The sequence below is a fragment of the Mustela putorius genome, unplaced genomic scaffold (genome assembly GCF_011764305.1).
Source record: "Mustela putorius furo isolate JIRA1106 unplaced genomic scaffold, ASM1176430v1.1 tig00003962_pilon_pilon_pilon, whole genome shotgun sequence".
In the NCBI taxonomy this organism is placed as follows: Eukaryota; Metazoa; Chordata; class Mammalia; order Carnivora; family Mustelidae; genus Mustela; species Mustela putorius.
Window position 1 is genome coordinate 23,043,049 of NW_025422106.1, and position 26,429 is coordinate 23,069,477.

The 26,429-nt window shown below is 45.5% G+C and overlaps 2 protein-coding genes and 1 long non-coding RNA gene across 6 annotated transcripts in view; 2 read left to right on the top strand and 1 right to left on the bottom strand.

Annotated features, from left to right (window-relative positions):
* Window positions 1-858: 858 nt before the first annotated feature.
* Window positions 859-8,681, bottom strand: TLCD3A (TLC domain containing 3A). Of its 4 annotated transcripts, XM_045070098.1 has the most exons (5): window positions 8,550-8,681; window positions 8,042-8,125; window positions 4,425-4,629; window positions 3,000-3,095; window positions 859-2,515 (listed from the first exon to the last, which is right to left on the bottom strand). In XM_045070098.1, exons 1-5 carry the CDS (start codon window positions 8,669-8,671, stop codon window positions 2,246-2,248), a joined length of 777 nt encoding a protein of 258 aa, XP_044926033.1. In that variant the 5' UTR covers window positions 8,672-8,681; the 3' UTR covers window positions 859-2,245. The 4 variants fall into 4 exon arrangements, with proteins under 4 accessions (XP_044926033.1, XP_044926034.1, XP_044926036.1 ...); XM_045070099.1 differs by lacking the exon at window positions 8,042-8,125; XM_045070100.1 differs by lacking the exons at window positions 859-2,515; window positions 3,000-3,095 and adding an exon at window positions 6,666-6,720 and having other exon boundaries at window positions 4,467-4,629.
* On the top strand, window positions 8,632-13,256 carry LOC123389160. Its single transcript, XR_006603711.1, has 2 exons — window positions 8,632-8,721; window positions 12,221-13,256. It is a non-coding gene; the product is annotated as an uncharacterized LOC123389160 (long non-coding RNA).
* Window positions 13,257-25,430: 12,174 nt separating this feature from the next.
* Window positions 25,431-26,429, top strand: part of VPS53 (VPS53 subunit of GARP complex) — a 137,025-nt gene continuing 136,026 nt past the window's right edge. The window contains exon 1 of the mRNA XM_004746893.3: window positions 25,431-25,676. Within this exon, the coding sequence (XP_004746950.1) occupies window positions 25,590-25,676 (87 nt within the window). The 5' untranslated portion in view covers window positions 25,431-25,589. The remainder of the gene's footprint in view (window positions 25,677-26,429) is intronic.

The window sequence follows — 26,429 nt, forward strand, 5'->3', positions numbered from 1 at the left end:
GTTCTTTTCTACTGAAAGCCTCTTCAAGAGTCCCTTTGTGGTGTCTTAACAAGGGCAGCAAGGGAAAAAACTCTTCTGCCACCAGTTGGCCATGTGGTTTGTGAACCCAAAAGGGATAAAGAACACTGTACCAAGAAGAGTGTCAGGGAGTAGACTAATAACCTAATATTAGTCTAACTAATATTAACTATATTAACTAATATTAACTAACTAATATTAGTAGACTAATAATGGAGGACTTCTGCCATGGAGTTTGAGCTCCATTTAGTGGATGCGGGAGGGGCTGTTTTGTAACAGTCTGGTAAACACCAGAGATGGGTTTAAAGTCTGGGTATAATTATCTTATGCCTGGGGGAGGCTGTCATGGTTTTCAAGACTGAGTGGCAGCAGTCAGTGGTGTACACAGGGCCTTAAATATGGGGCCTTAATGTATCCAATGTCTATCACAGAACTAGGAGAACTATTGGTAGAGGTGTTTGAGAGGCAAGGAGGGAAAAAGGATATGCCCCATCACTTTCATATGCTTAACTCTCACAATAAAGCATTATTCTGGCTCCCTTCCAGCTCCTAACTGGGATTCACATAGGAAGGGAAGATCATGCCAAGAGCTGCCTGACCACTGGGCTTGAACTCTAGGACCCGATGAGGTACTCTTGGAACCCCAGGAACATGTTAGAGGGAGGTATGAGCTAGGCCCTCCTGAATGCTGAAGGTGTGACCACACCCCAACTTCTGCCAGTTGTGTGGTGTATGTGAACACAGACCAGAAGCCAGAGCTCACAGCAGGGATTCCTGTCAGGTCACAGGATGGGTCTGAAGAGAAGTCGATATTGATGTATTTCACAAATGAGAAGAAGCTGGGAAATATTAGTGCACTTTAATCACCACAGGGGTGATTTATAAAGACAGACTGACAGTAAACAATAACGGTAAAAAAAAAAATTACAGCATTTGACATTTTTTAAATGGCACCCATTAAAGACAGAAATAGAATTTGAGACACTGTTACATACTCAGTACTTTGCAAGTTCATGGACAACAGTGAGTTCAAAGGCACTTTAAAACTTCTAGATTTTTACTACCATTTGAAAAACAAAAAACTTCATGGTAGCACAGTTTCTAAAAACCCATCCTAGTGGATAGGGAACAATTAGTGTTGGCACCAGAGGATCCTATCTGCAAATGGTAGATGGGTCAGTCCACAGGACATGTTTTGGCCAGGGAGCTCTTGCATTCTTGTTCCCCAGCCTTCTGCGGCAAGGTGGCAGTACGCTTCTGTGGGAACAGGCTTTGTAACAGAAGCTCTGGCTTAGCAGGAGGCAGCCTGGAGGATACCTCTCACAGTTTAGGATACAGAAGCCTGTTAACACATCCTATGAAAGGGACAATGTCAAAGTGGGGGGGTTACCTGGGAAAGAGCATGCTAGGCACCACGTCCCTTTACCCCTGCAGTTTTAACAACAGCATCCTGTGCGTGTGGACATGATGAAAGCTGGGTTTGAGGGGACATAAGATAGGAATAGGATTTGTGACGGGACAACAAGCTCACAAGTTTGACATTAGTCTTCCCACGTCAGCCTGTAATGGCGCAGACCCATCGGCCTCCTGACCCACTCAAGTGTTCCCTTCCCTGCTTTGCTCCCCTGCCAGGAAGACTTCTGAATGGAAGTCAGTGGACATGGGAATTCAACGTTGGCACGTGGATGACAGGATGAGTTACCTAGTAAACAGTAAAAAACTACCTACCCACAATGATTTTCCCAGGCCAACATCACAAGAATGTATTTCAAGAACTGAGTTCATCACTTGTTACTGCTGGTCCAGTGAGTATAGATGTTGCCCTGAGTGGTAGGAAAGGTGGGTAGCCGCCAATATTCGGGCCAGGCAGATGCCCGGACACTTAGCACCCTGGTCTACCTGTCTCCACACCCCATGCTTCTACCTCCCAGAACTCTGGAGGTAAGACCCAAGGAGGGATCCTTGGGCTTTTCATTAAAACTGCCTTGCTGCCAGTGGAGGTCTGACAGGATCCAGTCACTGTTACTTAGAAAAAAGTGCTTTGGCCAAAGGGGCAGGTTAGAAGAGGGAGATCAGATGACTATCCTTTAGAAAAACTCAAACCCGGCTGCTCATCAATACCCAAAAGCCTGAGGCCAGCCAGGGCACAGTCTGGTCCATGGGAATACTGCGTGGAGGTGGCAGTGAGTGTGAGGCGGCACCCTCACTGCCTGACCCCCAGGAGCACTTAGCCATCCTTTTTGGCTGGGAGGCTGTCAAAGAGCCGGGTTGCCTTCTTGCACAGCAGAGAGAACCAGTAGATCTGGGGAGCGATGAGGAAGCCATTGGCCACATTGCAGTAGAAGGGAATACGGGATGGCACCTGGAGTAGGCTTAGTCCCTGCTGTTGGCCATAGGACCAGTACATGAAAGGGAAAAGGAGGATCCGACAGGAAAGGAAGGTGGTCAGCGTGAGGATTCCGTTCACTTTGTACAGAAGGGTGTGTTGCTGCTTCAGCTGCAGAAGGAAGGGGAGGAGAGGGCCATTAGCGCCACGCCGTGCCTTCCGTGCCTTCCGGGAGCGACCGGCCCAAGGCCCACGGCAGAACAGCCACACAAAGCTGTGTGTGTTCTGACACCTGTGGCAAAGCTGGCTGAGTGCTGCTCTCTTTCTGTGTGCACACAGGCTCGAAGTTTTTCCGACAGTGATATGAACTTGGCCTAAGCTACCCAGCCGAGAGGCACACAAGAACAGTGGATTTAACAACAAGAACAACAACAAAACAAAACAAATCTGGCCTGGAAAAAATACCTAAAAAACTGTATCAAATGTGAATCAAAAGTACAATGTCACCCCCACAGGCTCAGAAGACCAACTGACCTTTGCATCTGTTGAAGGGGGTCCTGTCCCACCATTCCTAGTGCTATGGGATTCCCACACACCCCCAGTCAGCCGCGGGCCAGCTTCCTCCCACCACCAAGGCCCCATCATCCATACGTGCCTGAATCAGGACTCGGCCCAGCGACACAAACGGAGTGCTCAGTTCTGCCATGAAGATGCAGCCGACAAAGAAGTCCCCCAGGTCTCCCCTGAGCCTCTACAGAAGAAAAGGGAAGGAAAGGGAAATAAGCTGCTACTGGACAGGGGAACCATGAGACCATGGGAAAGGGCAATGCTAGAGGAGCGAGTAGACACCTGGTTAGTAGTCTTCGGCCTCCACAGCTGTAGCGCTTGGAGGGTCAAACCCCCTTGGATCCAGAGGCAACTCAGAGGTCAGGGGATCGCATCACACCAAGCTTTTTCTGAAATCCAATGTCAGCCGGAAGGAACCCTGTAGCCTACTTTTGGGTATCTAACTTAGTCATGCCAAGGGCACTTGGCCAGTTTAGTTCAACAAAATATGTGCCAGGCCCTGTGCTAGATGTCAGGGTCCCAGAGCAACCAGGAAAATCTTTGTTACGAATGTAATGTACTCCCACCACTCCTTTTATCTTGTCAGAAAAAAATAGGATAGTGGAGAAGGACCGCTTTGTCACTTACTACCACAATAAGTAAGCTCTTAGAGCCCCAGCTGCTTCATCTCTGGTATAGGGCGGAGAATATCTAATTGTCATTTCTAATACTTCAAATTATTAGTAGAAAGCGATGAGCTTTGCAGTCCAGAAGCTGTCACCTGGTAGGCACTTAGGAATTAATAATTTCCTTTCTGCATTCCCGTCTCTCTCACTCAGGGCAGGGGGAAGGGGGGGATGGGAAAATGGACTCGAGGAGAAATTCTAAGGCTATCTGCTTTGAGAGTGGGTTTTTGTGACATCAACATGGCACATACAGTACTCTCTGACAACGTTAGAGCACTTCACCAGTCGAATGAGCTACTCTCATTTTTTTTAAAAAACAATCTGGGGTCGCCTGGGTGGCTCAGTGGGTTAAGTCTCTGCCTTCGGCTCAGGTCATGGTCCCAGGGTCCTGGGATTAGGCCCCGCATCGGGCTCTCTGCTCGGCAGGGAGCCTGCTTCCTCCTATATCTGCCTGCCTCTCTGCCTACTTGTGATCTCTGTCAAATAAATAAAATCTTTAAAAAAAAAAAAATCTGTATGTTGTTTTGTATTGTATTGTATGCTGCTTTTATATTGTATAAACTAAAGACAGGGCCTCTGGCAGAACCAGGGAATCACAGAGGGCTAGGGTACTGCATAAAGGAAAGTACTGGTAGGGAGGATCAGCGACATTGCAGACTGCATTTTTCCCCCCACAGTATCTGCCGGGGAGGCTTTACCAGGGAAGGAGTGGGCAAAGGACAGTGGGTGCGGAGGAAGGGGAAAGAAAGAGGGACAATCCAGGCTCGCAAGTACTGGTCAAAGACACCCAGTCTAACAGGAGGAGACGAGGGACTGAGTCGGCTGTCGGCTGTCTGGGAAGGCCATACCTGGGCAACTGGCACAAGGACAAACAGAATGACTGCGTGGTGTGTGATCATGAGGCGGTTTTTGCACAGGAAGTTTCGGAAGGTGGCGAGGGAGTGTCCGCGGTTCTGGTCTCTGGTTCGGTACCACTCACAGAGGTACATAGCGTAGGAGTCATAGACCATGTATGGAATCAAGAACCAGACATACTCTCGGGCAAGCCAGTGCCTAAAAGAAAGCGGATGAACAGTCCATGAGATGATGACAGATGTCAGTTTTGTACCTAAGTGGCTGTTTTCACTCCAAACGCTTTACAAGGAAGACTCTGACAGTGATAAATAAGGCGAGTGAAGATTTTTCTCTCAGTTACAGGGCCAATTACTAGGTGTCAGAGGCAGAAAGCTGGGACTCACTCAGCACCAGGTGTTTCAGTACCAGCTGTCACCATTTCCCTGATTTAGCCCTTTCGAATGCATTTTCTGATAAAAGCTAACTTTGATATAGATATCTCTACAAATGATTCATTAGCCCCACCAAGAACTTGTTCAGAGGTGTCCCAAATGCCCAATCCAATATTTCCAGTTTAACTCTACTTAGTTGCTCAATAGTTGGGAGTTTCCTCACATATTTGCTCGCAACCCCACTTTCGGAAGTTTCTGGGAAGCTACCCTGACCGTGGGTAACTGCGTGGGTAATTACGTGGGTAATTCTGTGGCTAATCCCAAGTCCACTCATTAAGAAAAATACATCTGGAAAGGAGCCCAGAGCTCAAGGACTACCTTACAGCAGTCAGATATGAGCAGAGAAGCTCTGACAAAAGACAGCATTCCCCTTTACTTGCCCAAAGGGGTTTATTCCATATTTGCAGGGTCGAAGCTGACTGTTTATCACAGGCCCAGAACAGATTAGAAGGAAAGTCTCCAATGTCTACCATTTTGTTCCCAAATGAGAAATAATCATTCTACAGAAAAAGGAGAAAATCAAAACAGAAATCATATACTCTCGCTGAGAAGGATTAGCTTCATTCAGTTGTCACATTTTTACTGAGCACCCCTGAGTCAGCGAGAAGAAACAGTTTAGTTTCATGGTTCTCAAACTACCTGAACCCCAGAATCACCTGCAGTGCTGGTTAAGGACTCTACTCCCCAGAGCCTCTACCTGCACGGCCTCGCGAGCTCAAGTTTGTATTTTTAACTCTGTTTCCGGTGATTTCCTAAGAAGCCAACCCACTGAACTGCAACACTGGCAATATATTCCAGAGAGGGTGCCATTCAAATCCCTGTTCCTGAACGAGTCCACACTTCTCACGGCATGACTGTATCATTAAGAAGCAATGAAACAGACAAACAAGTAAGTAATGGCAAATATACAAGATGTGCATGTGAATTCCTCAGCCAGGTTCCATTGGGCAACAAAGATAATGGCAATATTTATTCTACTGCTCATCTACGGCCTCCAGTTGCTTTCCTGAAGCAATTCCAAGCACAATAACTATGAAGAACTACTAAGCTTAGCTGAAATGCAACTGATCCCTCCCCTCCAGAGGTACCTGGGATTTTGATATTTTGCACAACCGATTCAACGGGATGTGAAATTGTGGCTGATAGGCAGGACTCTCCAAAAACTTATCAACAAGAGGTCTGGATTATAATCTTAACTGCCACCAGCCGGGGACTTAACTTTCTTTGTAGCATCGAGATAATAATTCTTGTTTTTTCCTTCCCTGACAAAGTTCTTGTGTGGATTAAAAAACTAGAAGTGTGAATGTCCTTTTGAATGTAAAAAGCACTATCCAAATATAAGTGCTTAAACTGCTAAAACTGCACAGGATTTTTAGCCCTTTTGGGGATCTGAACTGCTTTAAGAATCTCCTGAAATCTCTAGTCCCACACCATATTATGCATATAATTTTGGGGGATTTATAAATACATATTCTGTGTGAAGACATAAAATGGAAAAGCATATAATAGGGGCGCCTGGGTGGCTTAGACGGTTAAGCATCTCCCTTCAGCTTTGGTCATGATCTCAGGGTCCTGGGATGGAGTCCCATGTTGGGTTCCCTGCTCTGGGAAGAGTCTACTTCTCCTTCTGCCCTCCCTCTGCTTGAGTGCGGAAGCACATACACTCTCAAGTAAGTAAAATCTTTTTAAAAAAGAAAGAAAAGGCATACGATAGAAAAATATTTGAGTGTACAGTCTATGAACCCCAAAAGGCCTCCCCCCCCCAAGATGATCTAGGTGCCTTTAAAACATGCTTATACATACATGCAAAGGCAGAGGGCACAGAGATGTGTCTGTCTCCATTTTGTGACCAGCAAATCTAGGCATAAAGATACAGAAAAGGAGGAACCTAAAAACCAAACTCAGGTGTGCCACCATGATCCAGCCACTAAAAACAGAGCTTCTGAGGGGAAGACACAACAGGGGTCCTACAGAACTAACGGTGTGCAAACATCTGAAATATATAGTGGTTGCCCAATGCCTGCCCTCATATCAGCTCAAAAAAATACTGCAAAGTCACATTTGTCACTTTAATCTTTGCAAAAGAGGCTGATTTCAAGCTTAATGTGACAGAGTGGGAACAGTGAGAGAATTTGTTGCATGATCAGAAAATGCTCAATGAAAATAAAAAATTGAACCCAGCCAAGCAAATGCTGTTAGCCTTTGGTATATGCAGTCAAGATCAACTGACCTATCTTCTCTTGGCATCTATCATTCATTGCCAGTAGCTGGTTTTGTTTAAAAGAGGCACAGGAAGGAAAGCACAAAAGTCACAACGGCAGGACTAATCCCAAGATTCAGACACTAAATTTGCAGACCACAGAGAAATGGATACCCCGCTCCTGTTCCCATCCCTTTCCATGCTCAACTGGTAAAAACCAAGACACTTTGCAGAATCGACAAGAAATGGACTAGGAAAGGCTATGAGACATTCCCTGCACATTTGACTACCACTCTTTAAGGAAGAGAAAGAGTGGTTCTAGGAAGACAGGTGAAAACAATGGCTTTTTAGGAATAAGCTGGGGCGGGGGCACAACTGCCCAGGTCTAAACACTTTACAAAGTACACTGGTCTTTATGATTTGTTTCACTGGTTGCACGTTTCCTGACCTGCCTGGGGACTGAGCTGTAATTCAGGTACAGTTCAGTTTCCTAAAAGCCCTAGAAACCTTTTCTCATTGCCTTTAGCAAATCCAGAGGAAACACGGGAGCAGCCCTTGTAAAGAAAGGGTTGGTGGATTTGTCCCTTTTCCACAGAGGGTCTCTGCTAACCACCCTTGGCCAAAGAATGCCCCAGAGCAGGGATCTAGTGAAATCATTTAAAAGACCCAAAGGCCAGACCCCCCCTCCAAATAATTCTCACACTTAGGTGGCTCATAAAGAACTTGAATCAGTGGGCCACCTTAAATCAGACTCAGACCCTGTCATTCTCTAGCACGTCTTCAGTTTACTTTCTCTGAAGTGGGCGAGGCTGAAAGAGGTAAAGAGAGAGGAGGGGCTAATTATGGGGCCAAGATTCTCCCATCAGCTACCCAACCGCCTGTGCTGATAAAGGACTAGCGCCTGGGAGCCACTCAAACGTGGAAACTTCGAAAAAGTTCAGCGCTGTCATTGGTGCTTCCACCTGGCATTGGATGTTACCTGTCCGTGATCACGTCGCTACAGGAACGGATGATGACGATCCCTGACCCGGTGGCCAACACAGCCTGCACTGAAGAAACCAGCCTAACGTGCGGCAGAAAAGAAAAGGGGGGTGGGATCCAGTCCAGCGGACAGCATAAAGCCCAGAGCCTTCAACCTGCCTCTCCCCAGGCTGCCAGGGCGGTGAGGGAGAGCCTCCGGCCGCCGCCGCGCTCCTGACCCCCAAAGCAGCTGGCAGACGTGGACCAGCCGCTTCCCGCCCGGTCCGGACCCGCGTGGGCGCCCTCCATCCTCCTCCCTCTCTCCCTCCCCGCGAGGACGCCGGGGTCTTCCGAGAGCTCCGGCCAGCGCCCCGGAGGGGCAAGGCACCAGGGAAGCAGCCCCCTCGCTTCCTGTCGCCCCCCTTTTCCGCCCTCGGCGCGGCGCAGGGGCGGGCGCCGGCGGGTCGGGGCGGCGGGCAGCCCGCGCGCGGCCGGGTGCGGCGGACGGCGCCCGGCCTCGCCCCTACCTGGTGCTGATCATCACGCAGTCGGAGTCGCTCCAGGCGGGCCGCGCGCGCCGCAGCCCCCAGGTGCAGAGTGCGAAGAGCCCCGGGAAGAAGAGCGAGCCCGAGGCCAGCGTCAGCAGCATGGGTGCTCCGGGGGTCGGTCGCCGCGCTCGGCGCCCTCGGCGTGGCTCAGGTCGGCTCTGCGCGACTCCCGGACTGGCGCGGCCCGCCCGGCCCTATTTCTACCCTCCGCCCTCCGCCCCCGCCCCGGCCCCGGCCCCGGCCCCGCCGCGACTCCGGCAGCCGCCGGGCGCTGGCCCCGAGCCCGCAGCGCCACTCTCCGCGTGACCAGGCCGGCAGCCGCGATAGGCGCGGGCCGGCCGGGCGGGGCGGGGTCTCGCCGCCGCCGCCCCTGGGCCGCGAGGCTTCCCCGGGTTCCCCCGGCCGGCCGGAGAGCGGGCGGCGGCGGCGAGCTGCAGCCCCGGAGGTTCCGAAGGCGCCGACGCCGCGCCCCGCACGAGCCTTCCGAGCGGCCGCGGGGGGGCCGAGGCTCCCCGGGCTTCTGTTCCGTCACCGCGGACGCGTCCCCCTCCCGGCGGGACCGACCCGGCCGACGGAACGCCCTGCACCTGCCCCCACTGCCCTCCTTGGCTTCCCAGCCCCAGGCGAAGGCGGCGGCGTGGGGGAGGCCCCGAGAAAGTCCGGGAGAAAGATGCCCCCCACACCTCCCCCGAGGGCCCGGTCATCTCTCTTTGGCAGAAGGAAGGAGAGGACGGGCGAGCTTGCGGCCATGCCCGCCTGGCTTATCTACCAAGCACTTTAGCGTCCAAACGGGAGTCTTAAGGAAATGATCCCTCTGTAGGCCACAGAAGGCTTTTCCGCGTCCTGCCAACTGGTGCAGTTCCTCCAAGGGGGCGGGGGTCGCTCCTCAAAGCTCTAAATCATGCTAGGGAACCCAGTAGTCCCTCTCTCCATCCGCCTAGCGAGGTGGAATACCAGGTCTGCAGACTTTCTGCAGCACCGCGGTACAGCCTCTTGCCTTCGGGTCAAGATCCTAGGCAGTCTCCGGGACTACTGACAACGTTTTCTTTTTTTTTTTTTAACGTTTTCTTTTTTGAAAGTGCTCCATCCAGGTGCCGCAAACCTGAATGGGTTGGAAACGAGTCATCTTCACTCAACACCAGTCACATGGGCCAATACAGTAGCTTCAACATTACTGGCTTCTCTCCCTCTTGGGACTTCCCAACGTTTTACTTTGCTTTGGTCTCTATCATCCTCCGCTAACATGGGCCGGAGGAGGGGGAGACAATTAATTCACTTATGCCTACTGCGCTTGGAAGGCTCTGTGGGTCTCTTCCCATCATCACCATGCAAAATCCTGAGGAAAGCCCTGTAAGAGGACTGTGTGAAACAGTGGGGCTCAGCCTCTCTAAGCCACTCTCTAAGCCACTGTTTACTGATTTGTGAAAGGACAAGACTAAACTAAAAGCTCTTTAAGGTTCTTCCAGTTCTAAATTCTTACGATTCTGTGACTTTTAAAAGATAACAGATGATTGCAAATAGATGCCAATTACATTTCTCTAACACGGCAGTTACTGATGTAGAAGCAGACATAAACACAGCTTTTAACATCTTACATATTGTTGAGAGATTTAATCAACTTTAAGGAAACAGAATACCCAAGGGAAAATCTGAAATTTCTTCCAATTAGGGTAACATCTCTAACTCCCAAATTCACTGCTAACATACTTGGTGAACTGAGAAAGACACTTCAGTTTGGTAGCAAGATATCCGGCAAATACAAAGCTTTCTGTATTTTCACATTTGCATGTGGACAAAGGACAGCTAAGTGTAAACTTTTCGTGGTCTCCAAAACAAATGCTTATGCATTGCGCTTTCTATTCCCTACCTTTTTATCCCAACCACCTCCAGCTCCAGCTCCAGCTTTTCCAGAGGGATAAGTGGTTATCAGTCTTTCCTGCCTTCTCTCCTTAGGGATCAGCGGACGGACCAAGGATGCTAACACGTTTAAGTCGTCGGAACCCGTCTAGTCCCTATGCAAGAAGTTGTCTGTACAGCTCTTAAGGAGTCTATGAAATGAAAACAAAATAACTTAGGTTTCACATACAGAAAATAGCGAGTCAAGTCAGTTTCCAACACCGGGTTCACGTTGTCACCAGAATGTTAAGCTTGAATCACCAGAAAGCCAACAAGCATAAATACGAGCCTTGGTTTTTCAACCCCTTAGGCAAATGACAAAGTCTTTTTAACAGAAACTTCTACTCATCCTTCAAAAGTTTTGAGTTGTGTTTCCTTCTCCAGGAAGGTTTCTATCTATCTGGTTTTTTGGGGCACATTTATAAATGTCCCTCTAGATCACTAATTGTTAGCTCTTTGAGACAGGACGATTTCTTTTCTTTTTGATTTCCAAGTTAGGCCTGGCACATTCCCAGTGCTCAAGAAACATTGATACTTTTCAAAGCTAATATTTAGTGAATATTTACTATGTGCCAGGCACTGTATCAAACATTTTACAAGCATTATCTCATTGGATTGGTCACAAAGAATCTATCTTCTGTGTGTGTGTGTGTGTGTGTGTGTGTGTGCGCGCGGCGCAAAATAAGACCTAGAGCAATGAAAAAAAACTGGCCCAAGTTCACCTGGTGGGTGGCAGAGTTGGGATTTGAACTCATTACTTTCTGCTTTCAAGGTCAGTGTGCTTAATGACTACACTACCTTCAAACTTGGTAAGCAAGGGAAGAGTAGTTGTTTTTCACAACATAGTTTCTGATTAATAACCACTGTTCCTAATTGTTTCCTCATAAATTTAAATGTGTGGACTGCACTTTATGGGTTCTGATGCTGCTGTTATTAATATCATTTCATATTTATATACGCCTTTACAATTTTTCAAATCACTTTCATATATATTAATCTCACTTGGTTCTCAAAATGACCTGGTAAGGAAGGTGAATATATTACTTCCTTTCTTAGATGAAGAAATCGAGGAGTGAATGGTAAACTGACAGGCCACTCTATGACATGGCAAGGCTCAAGTTAGAACTGAGGGCTCCTGACTGATGTTCAGGGTGATTTCATCTCGTAGACTTGGGATTTAAGGAGTTTTTAGTTATGTCTCTTAGGTGGATTTTGATAGTGAGGTTGGAGTTACCAGATGTTAGTTAAGAGAAGACTCACTTGCAAAGTGAGAACTCATTTACAAAATTCCCTTGAATGGGAATTGATCAAGCTCCAAGTGTGGGAGAGCCATGGTGGGATTCCTCTGGTTTCTACCCTATCTCTTCCATTCCTTTAAACCCTGATCTGGATACCATTAGGGGATAGGATAGCAGAACTCTCCCCCATTCTGTTCCCTGGTTTCTCTAGACTTAAACTGAAAATACCGTATTTACTTTTACGAGACTCTGAGAATAGCCAGGTGAATGCCAAAAAGATGTGCCATGTGTGGGTTGCTAGCCTTGATCAAGGACATTTTCTTCCTATCCAGAAAAATGCGTCAAGGAAAAACAACTGAGATTCACACATAGGACCTCCTCATTTCGAGCTCCAGGACTGAGAGACCTTGGAGGTCTCTAGCCACCCATTTACTTAAAAAAAAATCGTAACAGAGAAAAACTCTATTCTGAAATGAACTATTTTGCTTAGAACTGCACCTCATTTCTGTATTACAGGCTTTGGAAGCAGAGACAGAGCAAGAACAAGGGAGGAAATAAAATGATGGGAGACACGGAGATACAGCACAGGAAGATCCATCAGAAGACTGAGATCAGAACTGTTACGGGGAATAAAAGGGGCACGATCCAGCTCCTTTGACTCAGAAGAACAAGCAGAGAGACGGATCCAGAAACTGGAATTCACAACAAGGGTACAAAAGGGAGGCACTCTGAGACATAGAGAAAGGTAAAAGGAGGTGTACAAAGAGGAAGGAAGTGACAGCCTTTTATGGGAATAGCTGGAACCAATTGAAGCCATAATGCATTTGAAGTTCTACTGCACAAGGAAGGAGGCGCGGCTTGTTTTTAGGCCAGAATGTGGCAGGAGGAAGTTAATCAATTGCCTTTCTCCTCTTTCTCCTGTACTCTGTTTGCACTCCACAAGAATACCTGGTCAATGCGGCCTGGCATTGATATTTGTCTACATGTTTCCCCTGTGGACTGCGGGCCTCTCTAAGGGGCAGGGCAGGGCCTGTCGGTTCAGAAGGCAGCCATGACACACAGCGCAGCGGGGAGCGTGAGGAGGCTTGAGTTCCAGCGATGGCCCTGCTTCACGTAAGCTGGGTGACATGGGGAAAACTACTTAAACTCTCTCTAAGATATGGGTTCCTCTACCGACCTCACAGGGTGGTTACGAGAATTAGATGAGAGAATTTCAGAAATACGTGTAAACTATGTGCCGGACGGGGGCAAGGGACCCTTCATTATCTTGGTCCCCTGCAGCACAGTTACTGGCTGTTGAAACTTCTCAGTAAACATGGATTGGATTGAAGACGATCTAGGTAGGCCTGGCCTTAGCCAGCTTCCAGGCTGCTTCTTCCTCAGTTTTATCCTGGACTATTTGCAAAAGCAAACTCTAAGTCTAAGAGGCACAGTCACACCCCAAGCACGTGGTTTCTACAAACAGTGACCACAGCTGCGCACCACAGGGAAGTCCTCGCTCTGGTACACAGTGATAATGATCCCTGTCAATAAAGACCGTAATTTACACAAAGAACTGATTATATAGTACCTGCCTTTGTGTATTGCTTGTATTTTTAGGGCACTCTCACCTATTTCTTTTGCTGTTAAGTGCAAAAATTTGCTTGTCTGCAGAGAGTCACACCTAACTAAAAGTAGTGTGAGTTCCAAACTCAAGTTTAAGAAAATATTCAAGGGCATTGAACCATTAAGGAAATTACCTTTGAAATGAGTTAGAGCCAGAAAATTGCTGTGAACAAATTCAGCTGCCTTCCTAAATCATCAGATCAATAATTTTTAGTGACTTCATGTCTCATAAATAATTCCGTAGAAGGATTGTTTTGTTTACTCAACTAAACTCTGATGGTATTGGTATTTTTTTTTTAAAGATTTTATTTATTTATTTGACACAGAGAGAGAGATCGAAAGTAGGCAGAGAAGCAGGCAGAGAGAGGAGGAAGCAGGCTCCCTGCCGAGCAGAGAGCCTGATGTGGGGCTCCATCCCAGGACCCTGAGATCATGACCTGAGCCAAAGGCAGAGGCTTAACCCACTGAGCCACCCAGGTGCCCCGGTATTGGTATTTTTTTTAATCAAAAAATATGTCAGGGGCGCCTGGGTGGCTCAGTCTGTTAAACAAGTGACCCTTGATTCCGGCTCAGGTCATGATCTCAGGGTCATGAGATCCAGCCCCAGCATTAGGATCTGCACTCAGCGAGGAGTCTGCTTGAGATTCTCTCTCTCCCTCTGCCCCTCCCCCTGCTCACGTGCATTCTCTAAATAAATTCTTTTAAAAAATATGTCAGGAAAAAAATATGTTAGAAAGAAAACATGCCCACTATGGAAAATAATCACAAATAATGCCATCACTGAGAGATATTACTCTCAGGTACTAGTATTTCGGTAAAATTCTTTTTTAAAAAATATTTTACTTATTTATTTGAGAAAGGGAGACACAATGAGAGAGGAACACAGCAGGGGGAATGGGAGAAGCAGAAGCAGGTTCCCTGCTTAGCAGATAGCCCAGTGTCAGGCTCGATCCCAGGACCCCAGGATCACGACATGAGCCAAAGGCAGACACTTAATGACTGAGCCACCCACGCGCCCAGGTAAAATTCTTCCCAGTCTTCTTTAAATGCATTTATTATATATATATATATATAATATATATTATATATATATTTTAAGATTCTATTTATGTATTTGACAGAGATCATAAGTAGACAGGCAGGCAGAGAGAGAGAGGGGAGGAAGCAGGCTCCCCGCTGAGCAGGGAGCCCGATGTGGGGCTTGATCCCAGGACCCTGGAATCGCAACCTGAGCCGAAGGCAAAGGCTTTCACCCACTGAGCCACCCAGGCGCCCTGCATTTATTATATTTTTGATTGAGATTGTGCCTTAAATTAATTTTGAATAATATTTCACTTGTAAGTATTTTCAATGTTATTAAAATCTTTACAAACTTCATTTTTTTAAAAGATTTTATTTATCTGATGGACAGAGAACACAAGTATGCAGAGAGGCAGGCAGAGAAAGAGGAGGACGCAGGCTCCCCGCCGAGCAGAAAACCTGATGCAGGGTTCGATCCCAGAGCCCCAGGATCACAACCCGAGCTGAAGGCAGAGTATTTAACCCACTGAGCCACCGAGGCGCCCCACAAACTTCATTTTTAATAAGTCAAAAGTAATTTGATTTTTGATTATAGACTATCTTTCAAAGTGGGTTATCACTTGTTTTGAAAGGAATTCTTAACTGGAGGAGAGTGGGTTTGAGCACAGATGTATATACCCTGGCACAAAAACATAGACAAGGTCTTCATCTGTTCTGGTAACTTCAAATTTAAAAATAGTTAAGAGCCGGGGTGCCTGGGTGGCTCAGTGGGTTAAGCCACTGCCTTCGGCTCAGGTCATGATCTCAGGGTCCTGGGATCGAGTCCCGCGTCGGGCTCTCTGCTCAGCAGGGAGCCTGCTTCCCTTCCTCTCTCTCTGCCTGCCTCTCCATCTACTTGTGATTTCTCTCTGTCAAATAAATAAATAAAACCTTAAAAAAAAATAGTTAAGAGCCCCATCCTTATTAGCATTCGGTTTATGTCTTTAAAGTGGGCGTGATAATATCTATAGAAACTCAAGCTGCTATGTAAGTATCTAGTTTTTGCTCTTTATAGGCTGAGCTCTATTAACCTATTTAGGAAACTGTAATTACGTAGGCCCTTGGTGCCTGTTTAAGCAATGAAGGAAACCCTTCTTTGCAAAGCTAAGACTGTAGTGTCTTTTACCACACACAGGCAATTTCCACCCCAGACTTAATGACTTCTCAGCAAGATTATGGCTGAAAATCTAAAAACAATGCAGAGGAAGCTAATTAGTTACAAGGAAGTAAGTTTCTTATTTAGGTCGGGATCTTTCTTATATACATAGCAACCAGAACCTTGGCTTCAAGCATGCTGGCCGAGGCTTATGTAGCAGCTGAGTGTCACCGCCCCCATCTGTGACCGACCTCACAGAATCACAAACTATTAATCGTGAGTCGAAAGGCTGAATAAACTGTTGAGTTAGGAGTCAGATTGAAATACATTTACCCTGGAGGTAGAGCAAGTTCCCATGTTGTGAGGTAACATGACCACGCTGCCCAGCACAGGTCTTAGAAGGATTCGGAAAGATTTATTATTATTATTATTATTTTTAAGATTTTATTTATTTGATAGAGAGAGATCACAAGTAGGCAGAGAGGCAGGCAGAGAGAGGGGGGCGGGAGGAAGCAGGCTCCCTGTGGAGCAGAGAGCCCGACTCGGGGCTCGATCCCAGGACCCTGGGATCATGACCTGAGCCGAAGACAGAGGCTTTAACCCACTGAGCCACCCAGGCGCCCCATTTTTATTATTATTTTTTTTTAAGATTTTTTTTTTTTAAGATTTTTTTAAGAGTGGGAGAGGGAGAAGCATGCTTCCAGCTGAGCAGGAAACCCGACGCAGGGCTCAATCCCAGGACCCCGTGATTAGGACCAGAGCCGAAGGCAGATACTTAACCGCTTAACCAGCTGAACCACCCAGCATCCTGGGATTCAGAAAGTTTTAAATCTTACCGCAATGTGAAGGACAGGAAGCACTTGCTAGTCAAGACTCTGCCACTTTCCTTCTTTTGGGTGTTCTAAGTCCACTGTTTGTTTATGCAGCATCTGTGGCTCAAGTGGCTCCTCTTTATATGTTTTCTTCTCTTTCAATTTTAAGAACCATGTTCATTCCAATCTGCTGCTGTCAAATACTCTACTGTTGGGGTTCTGGCCAATAGAGCAGCACACACATAAACCTTCAAAAATGATTTTAACATTGAAAAGAAAGAGAATATAGTAACTTATGAAGAAAAACTAAGAAAATCAACTGATATATAGAATAAAAGAAGTGAGATAAAGTGGCTGGATACAAGATCAATCCACGAAATTAAACGGCTTTTCTATAAGCCAGCAAATATCAATTAGAAAATGTGACAGAAAAGGAAGACCATTTATAGTATTTTTAAAATTTTTAATTCCAGTACAGTTAACATACAGTATTATATTAGTTTCAGGTATAATACATTTTTTAAATTTATAAAATCTGTTAGAGGGGCGCCTGGGTGGCTCAGTCAGTTAAGCATCTGCCTTCAACTTGGGTCACGGTCCCAGGGTCCTGGGATTGAGCCCCACAGGGAGCCTGCTTCTCCCTCTCCCTCTGCTGCTCCCCCTGCTTGTACTCTCTCTCCCTCTGTCAAATAAGTAAATAAACAATCTTTTTTAAAAATTAGGGGCACCTGGGTGGCTCAGTGGGTTAAAGCCTCTGCCTTTGGCTCATATCATGATCTCAGGGTCCTGGGATCGAGTCTCACATTGGGAATCTCTGCTCAGCAGGGGGCCTGCTTCCTCCTCTCTCTGCCTGCCTCTCTGCCTACTTGTGATCTCTGTCTCTCAAATAAATAAAATCTTTAAAAATAAATAAATAAATAAATAAAAATTTTAAAAAAATTGGTTAGTTTTAGGCCTAATAAGAAATATGCAAGACCCAAATGGAGAAAGCTACAAACCTTTACTGAAAGCTATAAAAGCCTAAACAAATGGAGAGCATGGTCCTAAAGGGAATATTCAATACCGTAAACATGTCAATTTTCCTCAAATTGATCGTTAAATTCAATACAATTCCAATGGAATTCCTAACACGGTTTTCATAGACTCAGAAAGCTCTTCCTAAAGCTCACAGGAATTAGAGAAAATGTGCAAGAATGGCCAAGAAATATTTGAATAAGGAACACTGGGGGGAAGGGAGGAATTTACAATATATCAAAACACCCTCAAATTATCGTAATTAAAATAGTGTAGAAGAAACAAATCCATGGCATAAAACAGAGTCCTGAACCAGACCCACCAAATTTAGTATGTGGCAAACACATCATACTTGTGAAGAAAGGAAGGACTAAGAACACCACAGAAACCATTAGCCTTCCTTGGGAAAAAATAAAATTAGTTGAGTACTGTCCCTGCAGAACCTCATGACCTTATTTGGAAATGGGGTCTTTGCAAATTTAATTACAGTAAGGATTGAGGTGAGACTAGACTGGACTAGGGTAGGCCCTAAATTCATGAGAGTATCCTTATAAGAAACAGAAAAGGACACAGACACAGAAAAGAAGATGACGTGAAGGTGGAGTAAGAGATTGGAAAGATGAATCTATGAGCCAAGGGATGCCAAGGACTGGCTTCTCTCTCAAGGACAGTGTCTTCTCAGGGCACCCCCCACCACACACAAGGAATCAATCCTAGCAACACCTTGATTTCAGACTTTTCTAGCCTCCAGAACTGAGAAAATTAATTTCTGTTGTCAAAAGGCACTAAGCCTTTGGTAATTTGTTACGGCAGTCCCAGAAAACTAATACAATGCCACACACTAAACACAAACATAAATTTCAATATATAAAAGATTTAACATGAAAAGCAACATTATAGATATATCAGAAGAAAAGTTTGAAAAATATTTTTGGGCATGTGGGTGGTTCAGCTGGCTAAGTGACTGCCTTTGGCTCAGGTCATGATACCGAAGTGCCAGGATCAAGTACCACTTCAGGTTCCCGCAGGGAGTCTGCTTCTCCCTCTGACTTTACCCCCTCTCATGCGCGCATGCTCTCTCTCTCTCTCTCTCTCAAATAAATAAATAAAATTTTAAAAATATATATTAAAAAAAAGAAAAATATTTTTATTTTTAGAATTCACAGTCTAGAGAAAGCCTTCCCAAACAAGGCATGAAACCCAGGTCGTCATATAGAAAAAGATAGATTTGTGTATGCTAAAAGCAAAATTGTACATCAAAGGGCACTAGTTACAAGTTAAAGACAAGTTAATAGTTTAGAAAAAAATATTTGTAGTATATAGCAAAGTCAGGGTTAATATCCAGAATAGACAAAGAAATCCTATAAGTCAAGAAGAAACACAAATGACACAACAGAATTATTCAAATAATATAAACTGGAAATAAACAGAATACAAAAGGCCAATAAAAGCTTTGTAAGTAAATATTTAAAAAACTGATAATATCCAGTGTACATAAAGACACAAGGACATAGGTACTTTTCTCAATACTGGTAGAAGTATAAATATGTGGGATGCCTGGGTGGCTCAGTTAGTTAAGCAATGGCCTTCGGTCATGATCCCAGGGTCTTGGGATCAAGTCCTGCATCGGGCTCCCTGCTTGGTTGGAAGTCTGCTTCTCCCTCTCCCACTCCCCCTGCTTATGTTCCCTCTCTCGCTTGTCTCTCTCTCTGTCAAATAAATAAATAAAATCTTAAAAGAAAAAGGAAATAAAACTTTTAACTGCTTTTCCAATGTAAACCTAAAACATAGCCAGCTAAAACATTCTTGGCTGGTGGAGAAGGGATATCAACCGTGTTATCAGTGATTGTGAAACTGGAGAATATTATGTGTGGGAGGGTTGTTCACAAGATTTTTATGTTCAGCAGAAGGAGGCATGGATTTATAAAAGACATTAAAAATTTTTTTTAACTTTAAGAAATATTCAGGGCGCCTGGGTGGCTCAGTGGTTTAAGCTGCTGCCTTCAGCTCAGGTCATGATCTCGGGGTCCTGGGATGGAGTCCCACATTGGGCTCTCTGCTCAGCAGGGAGCCTGCTTCCTCCTCTCTCTCTCTGCCTACTTGTGATCTCTCTCTCTGTCAAATAAATAAATAAAATCTTTAAAAAAGAAAAAAAGAAAAAAAAAAGAAATATTCAGTGGGATCCCCCTGCCCTTAAAGTTGCATGCAAAATGTGCAAATGTGTATTTTTCTGGGGGAAAGGATCTACACAGAGTTCTTCATGTCCTCCAAGGGATCCAGACTCAAGAAAGATTAAAAGATACTGGACACTCAAAGGAGTCAGATACAATGAATCAATGGTAGCTACATTATAATGATTGTATTCGTTAGTTAATGTCAATTTTACAAAACTAATGTTACTTTTGTTGTAAAGTTTAAGACTTACACAAAAGGGCTTGTCATTTTGGCCTCTATAATTATCACCTTGTTGAGTAGGTGAGGGAATTACTGAATGTGAACCCAATGTAGCCAATGTGGAAGGGTTCTAAAAACATCTGGGAGCTAGCGTGTATACATGACTGAATGCCTGAGCTATGATCGTGGGAACAGGGGAGCTGCTGAAGCTAGCTGGAGATTATGATCTGCTTAGCAAGAATGGGCATGCACAGAGAACCAGAGTACCAATCAAAACGAAACCAGGTATCCAGCCTATGGGAACAAGCAGAACACCTGAATTTCAATCAAGAATGAGCAGTGGTGTTCTGGATATTCAAAAAACTGAGGCTTGGTCAGCAAAAGACTGTATCTTCATGAAAAGCCGTGTACTAAAAATAGTCCTTAAAGGAAAGCCAAGAAAACATTTTTCGAATAAGATTTCTTGCAGAAATCAAACTGCATTCCCCCATTACAAGTTGATGTGGGAACTCTGCCACCCATAGTGATAATAGGATCTGCGTGTGATGGGGTTTGAGGAGTCCTAGGAGGCATTTTGGAAATTTGTAGGGAGTATTTTTAGTTAAGACAACGTTGGCAAGGGGCTATGCTACTGGCTCAGTAGGTAAGGATCAGATCATTCAGACATGTTGCAGGTTTTTTGTTTTTTTGGCAGCGGGGGGAGGGTTGGCAAGAAATTTCACAAAAAACTCAGGTGTTTAGGGAAAGGTCATTATGGAGGGGAGGGAAGGTTATTATGGAGAGTGAAGGTCATTATGGAAGGGAAGCTTAAATGAAGAACCATACTGTCTTGATCTTATAAAATAACATACTCTGCATGATGTCCACTTAATGTAGTACAGCTACTTCGAAAACAGTGAAACCAGTTGCAAATACAACAGGGTATTGGGGACTCCTTTTAACTGAGTCAGAAAGAAATGCTAAATTGACAGGCACATGAAATTTAGAGACCTCACTGGGTTTCATTAACAAAGGCTATTTTAAAACCACTTAATACTTTCATCTATAGACTTAGCTTTGTTTGTTTGTTTGGTTTGTTTTATGGCATAATGAGAAATGTTATAAGAATTCTTTTGGGGATTACTGGTGGTTGTTGTCTTTTTTTTTTTTTTCCCATTTTATTTTGATGCTGTCCTCAGACATGCATACCACAAACCCCCTGTGGCCTATCCTTTTGCCAATCCACCCTTTCTCCATTGCCCATTAAAAGACAGGGTCTCTGAGGTATGTGAATGTGTTTTAAGTATTAGAGACTAAATTTATGTATAAGGTAAAACTTCAAGTGATAAAATATGTTTTCTGTCACCAGCTATACCCCATCCCACAGGGGCAAAACAATTTTTTTAAACTGAGCTCCTTTGTGACAATATCACCGGCTCCTTTTTTTCATATCCAAACTTCTATATGTAAACGTCCATATTTTATCTTAAGACCGTATAAGCTGTCTTTCCTGACTTCTTCCACTTCCCTCTTCTGCTAATCATAAATAAATCAGTCTAGCCCATTACTTATCTTTTTTTTTTTTTTTTTTTTTTTTTTTTTAAAGATTTCTTATTTATTTGACAGAAAGAGAGATCACAAGTAGGCAGGCAGGTGGCGGGGCGGGGAGCAGGCTCCCTGCTGAGCAGAGCCGCTGGGTCCTAGGACCCTGAGATCATGACCTGAGCCGAAGGCAGAGGCTTAACCCACTGAACCACTCAGGCACCCCTAGCCCCCCTTTTTAAGGCACCTGGGTGGCTCAGTGGGTTAAAGGCTCTGCCTTTGGCTCAGGTCATGCTCCCAGGGTCCTGGGATTGAGTCCTGTAGCACCAGGCTCTCTGCTGAGCAGGGAATCTGCTTCCCCTGCTCTCTCTCTGCCTGCCTCTCTGCCTACTTGTGATCTCTGTCTGTCAAATAAATAAATAAAATCTAAAAAAAAAATATATATATATATACCCCCCTTTTTTGGAAGGGGGAGGGGCAGATGGAGAAGGAGAATCCTAAGCAGACTCCATGCCTAGCAGAGAAACCAGAGCAGGGTTTGCTCCCACAACCCTGATACCATGATCCCAGCTGAAATGAAGAGTCAACACTTAACCGATGGAGCCACCCAGGTGCCCTATTAATGCCTTCTTTGAAAACCTAGTGTCCACCTATATTTGTTCTTTTATCTTCTTACACTTTTTTTTACTGTGCAACTCTCCTAAACTCAAGCTCATGTTCACTACTAATATCTGCAGAGAGGGAGAAAAGAAATCACTGAGTTGGGAGCTTTGGAATAGGAAGGCTAGGGGAGTGTAATTGAGAGTTGACAATGGATGCATAAAAGGATATCAGTGGAAATTGGGACAGCACGAATATGGACTGGAGATGGCCCATCCTCATTGCTTGACTGGCTACAATAATGCACGCTGCTCAGAAGCAAAGAAAACAAAAATGAGAGGACTAAGGCTGATGGCAGGCATGCTAAACTTGATCAGATCACTTCTCTGCTTACAATCCTTCAAAGGTTTCCCATTCCTCAGCATGACCTTCAGGAGCCTCGGTCATCTGGTACCAGATATTTCTCTAGCCTCCCCTTGTACCATTCTCCCCTTAGCTTTCAAAGTCCCCCCCCCCCCCCGCTGCAGCCAATTTCTTCTAACCTAAAGGCTTTTGCATGTACCATTCCTTTCATCTGTCACTTCCAATTCTTCCCACCCCCCACCCTTTGCTTCAGCTTAAAAATTAGTTCCTCAGAGAAGCTTTTCTGACCCCCAAATCCAATCCAGACACTCTATCAAAATAGTCTTTTGATATATGTCTTGTCTTCCATTAGACCTATCACAGTTATGTTTATTTGTATGAATACCCTTTCAGACACGGAAATAGCCCTGTGGAGGCAGGCAATGGGTTTACTTTGTTGATTGCTAAATTCCCAGCACCTAGCCTACTGCCTATCACCAGCAGGAACAGTAGGAACATTCGTTCACTCATTCAATACATTTAGTGAGTTTACTGAATGAGTAAATGAATGTTCGGATGAGTTAGCTACAGGACTTTAGACAAGGTTTTTTTGTATTGTTTTGTTTGTTTGTTTGTTTGGCCAAACATTTCAAACAGTATTGTGTAGTTGCTTAACACACACTTAAATAGTCTTATTGGAAGAGGGGAAAGGGAAGGTTCTTGTAGATTCCCAAGGAAATGCTTAGGCAAGTTTTTTATTGTAATTACATCTCCATTTTCTCATCTGCTAAATGGGGCAATGATACTAATTTCTAACCTCAGGATTGCCATGTGGATTAAGAGACAATGACTCCCTAGCATGGTGCCTGACATTATAGTAGGGGCTAGGAAATGTTACTTATTTTCATTGTTAAAAATAAGCTCTATGAGCAGGGCGCCTGAGTGGCTCCGTCATTAAGTGTCTGTGTAAGCATCTGCCTTCAGCTCAGGTCATGATCCCAGGATGCTGGGATCAAGCCCACGTCAGGCTCCCTGCTCAGCAAGAAGCCCATTTCTTCCTCTCCCTCTGCCTGTGCCCCCCCCACCATCAAATAAATAAATTAAAAAAATTTTAAAACAAATCAAACAAACAAACAAACTCTATGAGCAACCAGAACTCTCATACAGCACTGGTAAGAATGCAAAAATGACACAGCCACTTTGGAGAAAGAGTTTACCAGTTTCTTACAGAGTTTAACACAGATTTTCCATACAATCCAGCAATCCCACTTCTAGGTATTTACCCAAATAAAATGGAAACTTTGGCTGATACAAAACCTGCGCACAAATGTTTATTCAGCTTTATTCATCATTGCCAAAAACTGGAAACAACCCAAATGTCCTTCAAACAAGGAATGGATAAATAAATTGTGGTATAGCTACACAGAATACCACCCAGCAAGAAGGAATGAACTACTGATAGATGCACAAAATGGATGACACGCAACAGGTTCATGCTAGGTGAAAGAAGCCAGACTCAAAAAGGCCACATGTTATATGATTCCATTTATATGACATTCTAGAAAAGCCAAACTGTTGGGACAGAAATCAGGTCAGTGGTTGCCAAGCAATGGGGTGGAGCATGAGGGAATTTGGAGGAATGACAGAACTGTCCTAGGACTTGACTGGGGTGGTAGTGACATGTCTATATGCACTTAACAAAACTCCTGGCATTATAAACCAGAAGCTGAATTTTACTATATGTAAATTATGCCCTCATATAAAAGATACAGACCCAAAACAGGTGGATAAAATTACATTTTCCTTTTCAAAAAAGTGTTACAAAAGTATGACAGTTTATTTGTAGACATTTTGGGAAAATGTACAGAGTGTACATGCCATCACCCACAGAACAGTACTATTTGCTATCATTTTTATATGTGCAAACTACACATGAACTGGGACCACACTGTACATTTTTGCTTTCTCAAATGTACATTTTTTTAAAGATTTTATTTGACAGAAAGAGAGAGAGAGATCACAAGTAGGCAGAGAGGCAGGCAGAGAGGGAGTGGGGAGGGAGCAGGGAGCTCCCCACTGAGCAGGGAGCCTGATGTGGGCTGGATCCCAGGACCCTGAGACCAAGACCTGAGCAGAAGGCAGAGGCTTAACCCTCTGAGCCACCTAGGGGCCCCTCAAATGTACATTTTACTTTCTGGCATATATTAAGCACATTTTTCCCTGCAAGTAACTTTCAAAACCATGATTTCACGAGTCAAAACTATTTATTCTATTGTACAGCCCAGTAACATTTTTAAGCCTCCCCTTACGGTTAGAAATCGCTTCCATGTTTTTACTACAAACGACTTCGATAAAACTAAAACTAAAAAAAAAAAAAAAAAGAAAAAAGAAAAAAAGCTGAGTGGGGCCAGGGACTCTTCCATTTTGCAATTTCACAATGTTTAACTGGTAAAACAACTCTTCCTTGGCTGCCATCGCCTCATTGTTTTAAGTGTCTGGAGGAAAAGTGGTTCCACAGGGTGATCTGGCCTCTCCTTCCTTTGCGGTGCACAAGAGCTAGACACCCTAATATTACCTGTATTACTAGCTTAAATTTGCATAGCGCTTTTTATCTTTGCGGGGTAAGCAGGGCAGCAGGAGTGATCTGCTCATGAACCCACAGTTTATCAGTCTTGGAATGGGACTTAGGCTCTAGATACTGAGTCTCAGAAAGTAAACATTTCCCCAGCGGCGGAGCACTGTCTAATCTAGCCCTTCACGCCCACCATACCCTCCCCCCCATGGAGAAGCTGCAGACACCCCCAGAAAACCCTTACTAGAGGCTTGGCACATGGAGAACTTAACTGTCAAGTGGACGCTATCCCTCCGAAAACTGACCTTGGCCACATCGCCACTTACCAGCTGGGGTCATTTCTCCCCCCGGTGGCAGGGGGACACCTGGGGGACACTGATCAAGAGGGCCCTGGGAGCTGTAGGATCGCCGGCTTCGCGGCCTGTGAGGGTTGCTATCGGTACGTCGCGACGCTGTTGGGGCTTACCCTCACTGGGGGTCCTGCCAGGGCAGCCAGGCCCTCCTCAACACCGGGGCCTTCAGTGGGGGGCGCGCCCTCGGCGAGGTGAAGCGGGACCCCATCATGTTAAGGAGAGCTGAAGGCAGGCAGGGACCGCCGGACCACAAATCCGCCCCGGGAGACTCGGAACGTGATGGGAATGCCTCCTCCGGGCGACCAGAGGTCAGTCCTCCGCTATCCCACAGTGCCCCGGATCCCGGAAGTGCCCGGCTTTCCGGAAGTACCCAGCTTTCCGGAAGTGCCCGGCTGGCTGACAGAGAGGAGATTTTCCTGAACGCTGCAAGGAGAGAGCTGTGGTTCTGGGGCTTGGGTGACGGCTGGAGGAGAGACTCTGGGTTGAGGTGGGCGTCAGGAGAGAGCTGGGCAGCGGGATGATGGAGGAGGAGGAGCTGGAGTTCGTAGAGGAGCTGGAAGCCGTGCTGCAGCTCACGCCTGACGTGCAGCTCGCCATCGAGCAGGTGAGCGTTCCGCCCCCTGAGGGGAGGAGAGCGGAGGACAGGGAAGTCTGGGGGTGGGACCCGGGGTGGGACGTGGAGGAAGCGGTCTTGGGACGGAGAAGTGGGAGCTAGGCGATGAAGGGAAGGGAAAGGTTTGAGGAAGGTGGTGGTGGGAAGGGGTTTCTGAATCGAAGGGAGGGAGAGAGCCCTTTCTAGGCCTTGATTGTCTTTGGAGGGTAAGGCGTCCTCGTTTGTTTGGGCAGAGAAACCGTGACCCTTGAAAGCATGAACCTGGAAAAAAGGAGTTCACGGACACCAACCTCAGATTGTGGGGGGGTTATTTACCAGGTTGGTGTGCCGCTGCTCCCGAGTCTCAGTCTAACCCTTTGTGAGGGACTCGGTATTGAGGGGAGGAGCAACTTTAATACCTGAAGCGGATCACTGAGCAGAGGGGACACGGTTGGGAAAGGACCCCTTTACTATACTTAAATGGTTGAGAATTCCTGCTGTTGATTGATTTGGATTGGATTGAAGGATATTGCCCGGAGGCCTTCTTCCCTTCAAGGACTTTTTGGTTGATTAAATTCTCTTTTCAAGTTTATTGAAAGGATATTAGAAATAGTCATTTAGACTCTTGTGCAGAGTTTTGCTCCTGATAAAGGGAGAGGATTTCCTTTAAAGGTAGTGGTGTAGGGGTTAAGATTTAAGTAAAGGAAGTTTATGCCGCATTTAGGGACCATTGGGAAGTTTTCTGAAGTAAAGCATTGCTATTAT

Excerpts from the sequence above, each read along its gene's own strand:
- TLCD3A (XM_045070098.1), bottom strand. The coding sequence starts at position 8,671 with ATGCTGCTGACGCTGGCCTCGGGCTCGCTCTTCTTCCCGGGGCTCTTC. Across the intron at positions 8,126-8,549 it reads TGCGTGATGATCAGCACCAG|GCTGGTTTCTTCAGTGCAGG; the intron begins GTAGGGGCGAGG and ends GCCGCACGTTAG. Across the intron at positions 2,516-2,999 it reads TGGGCCGAGTCCTGATTCAG|CTGAAGCAGCAACACACCCT; the intron begins GCACGTATGGAT and ends TTCCTTCTGCAG.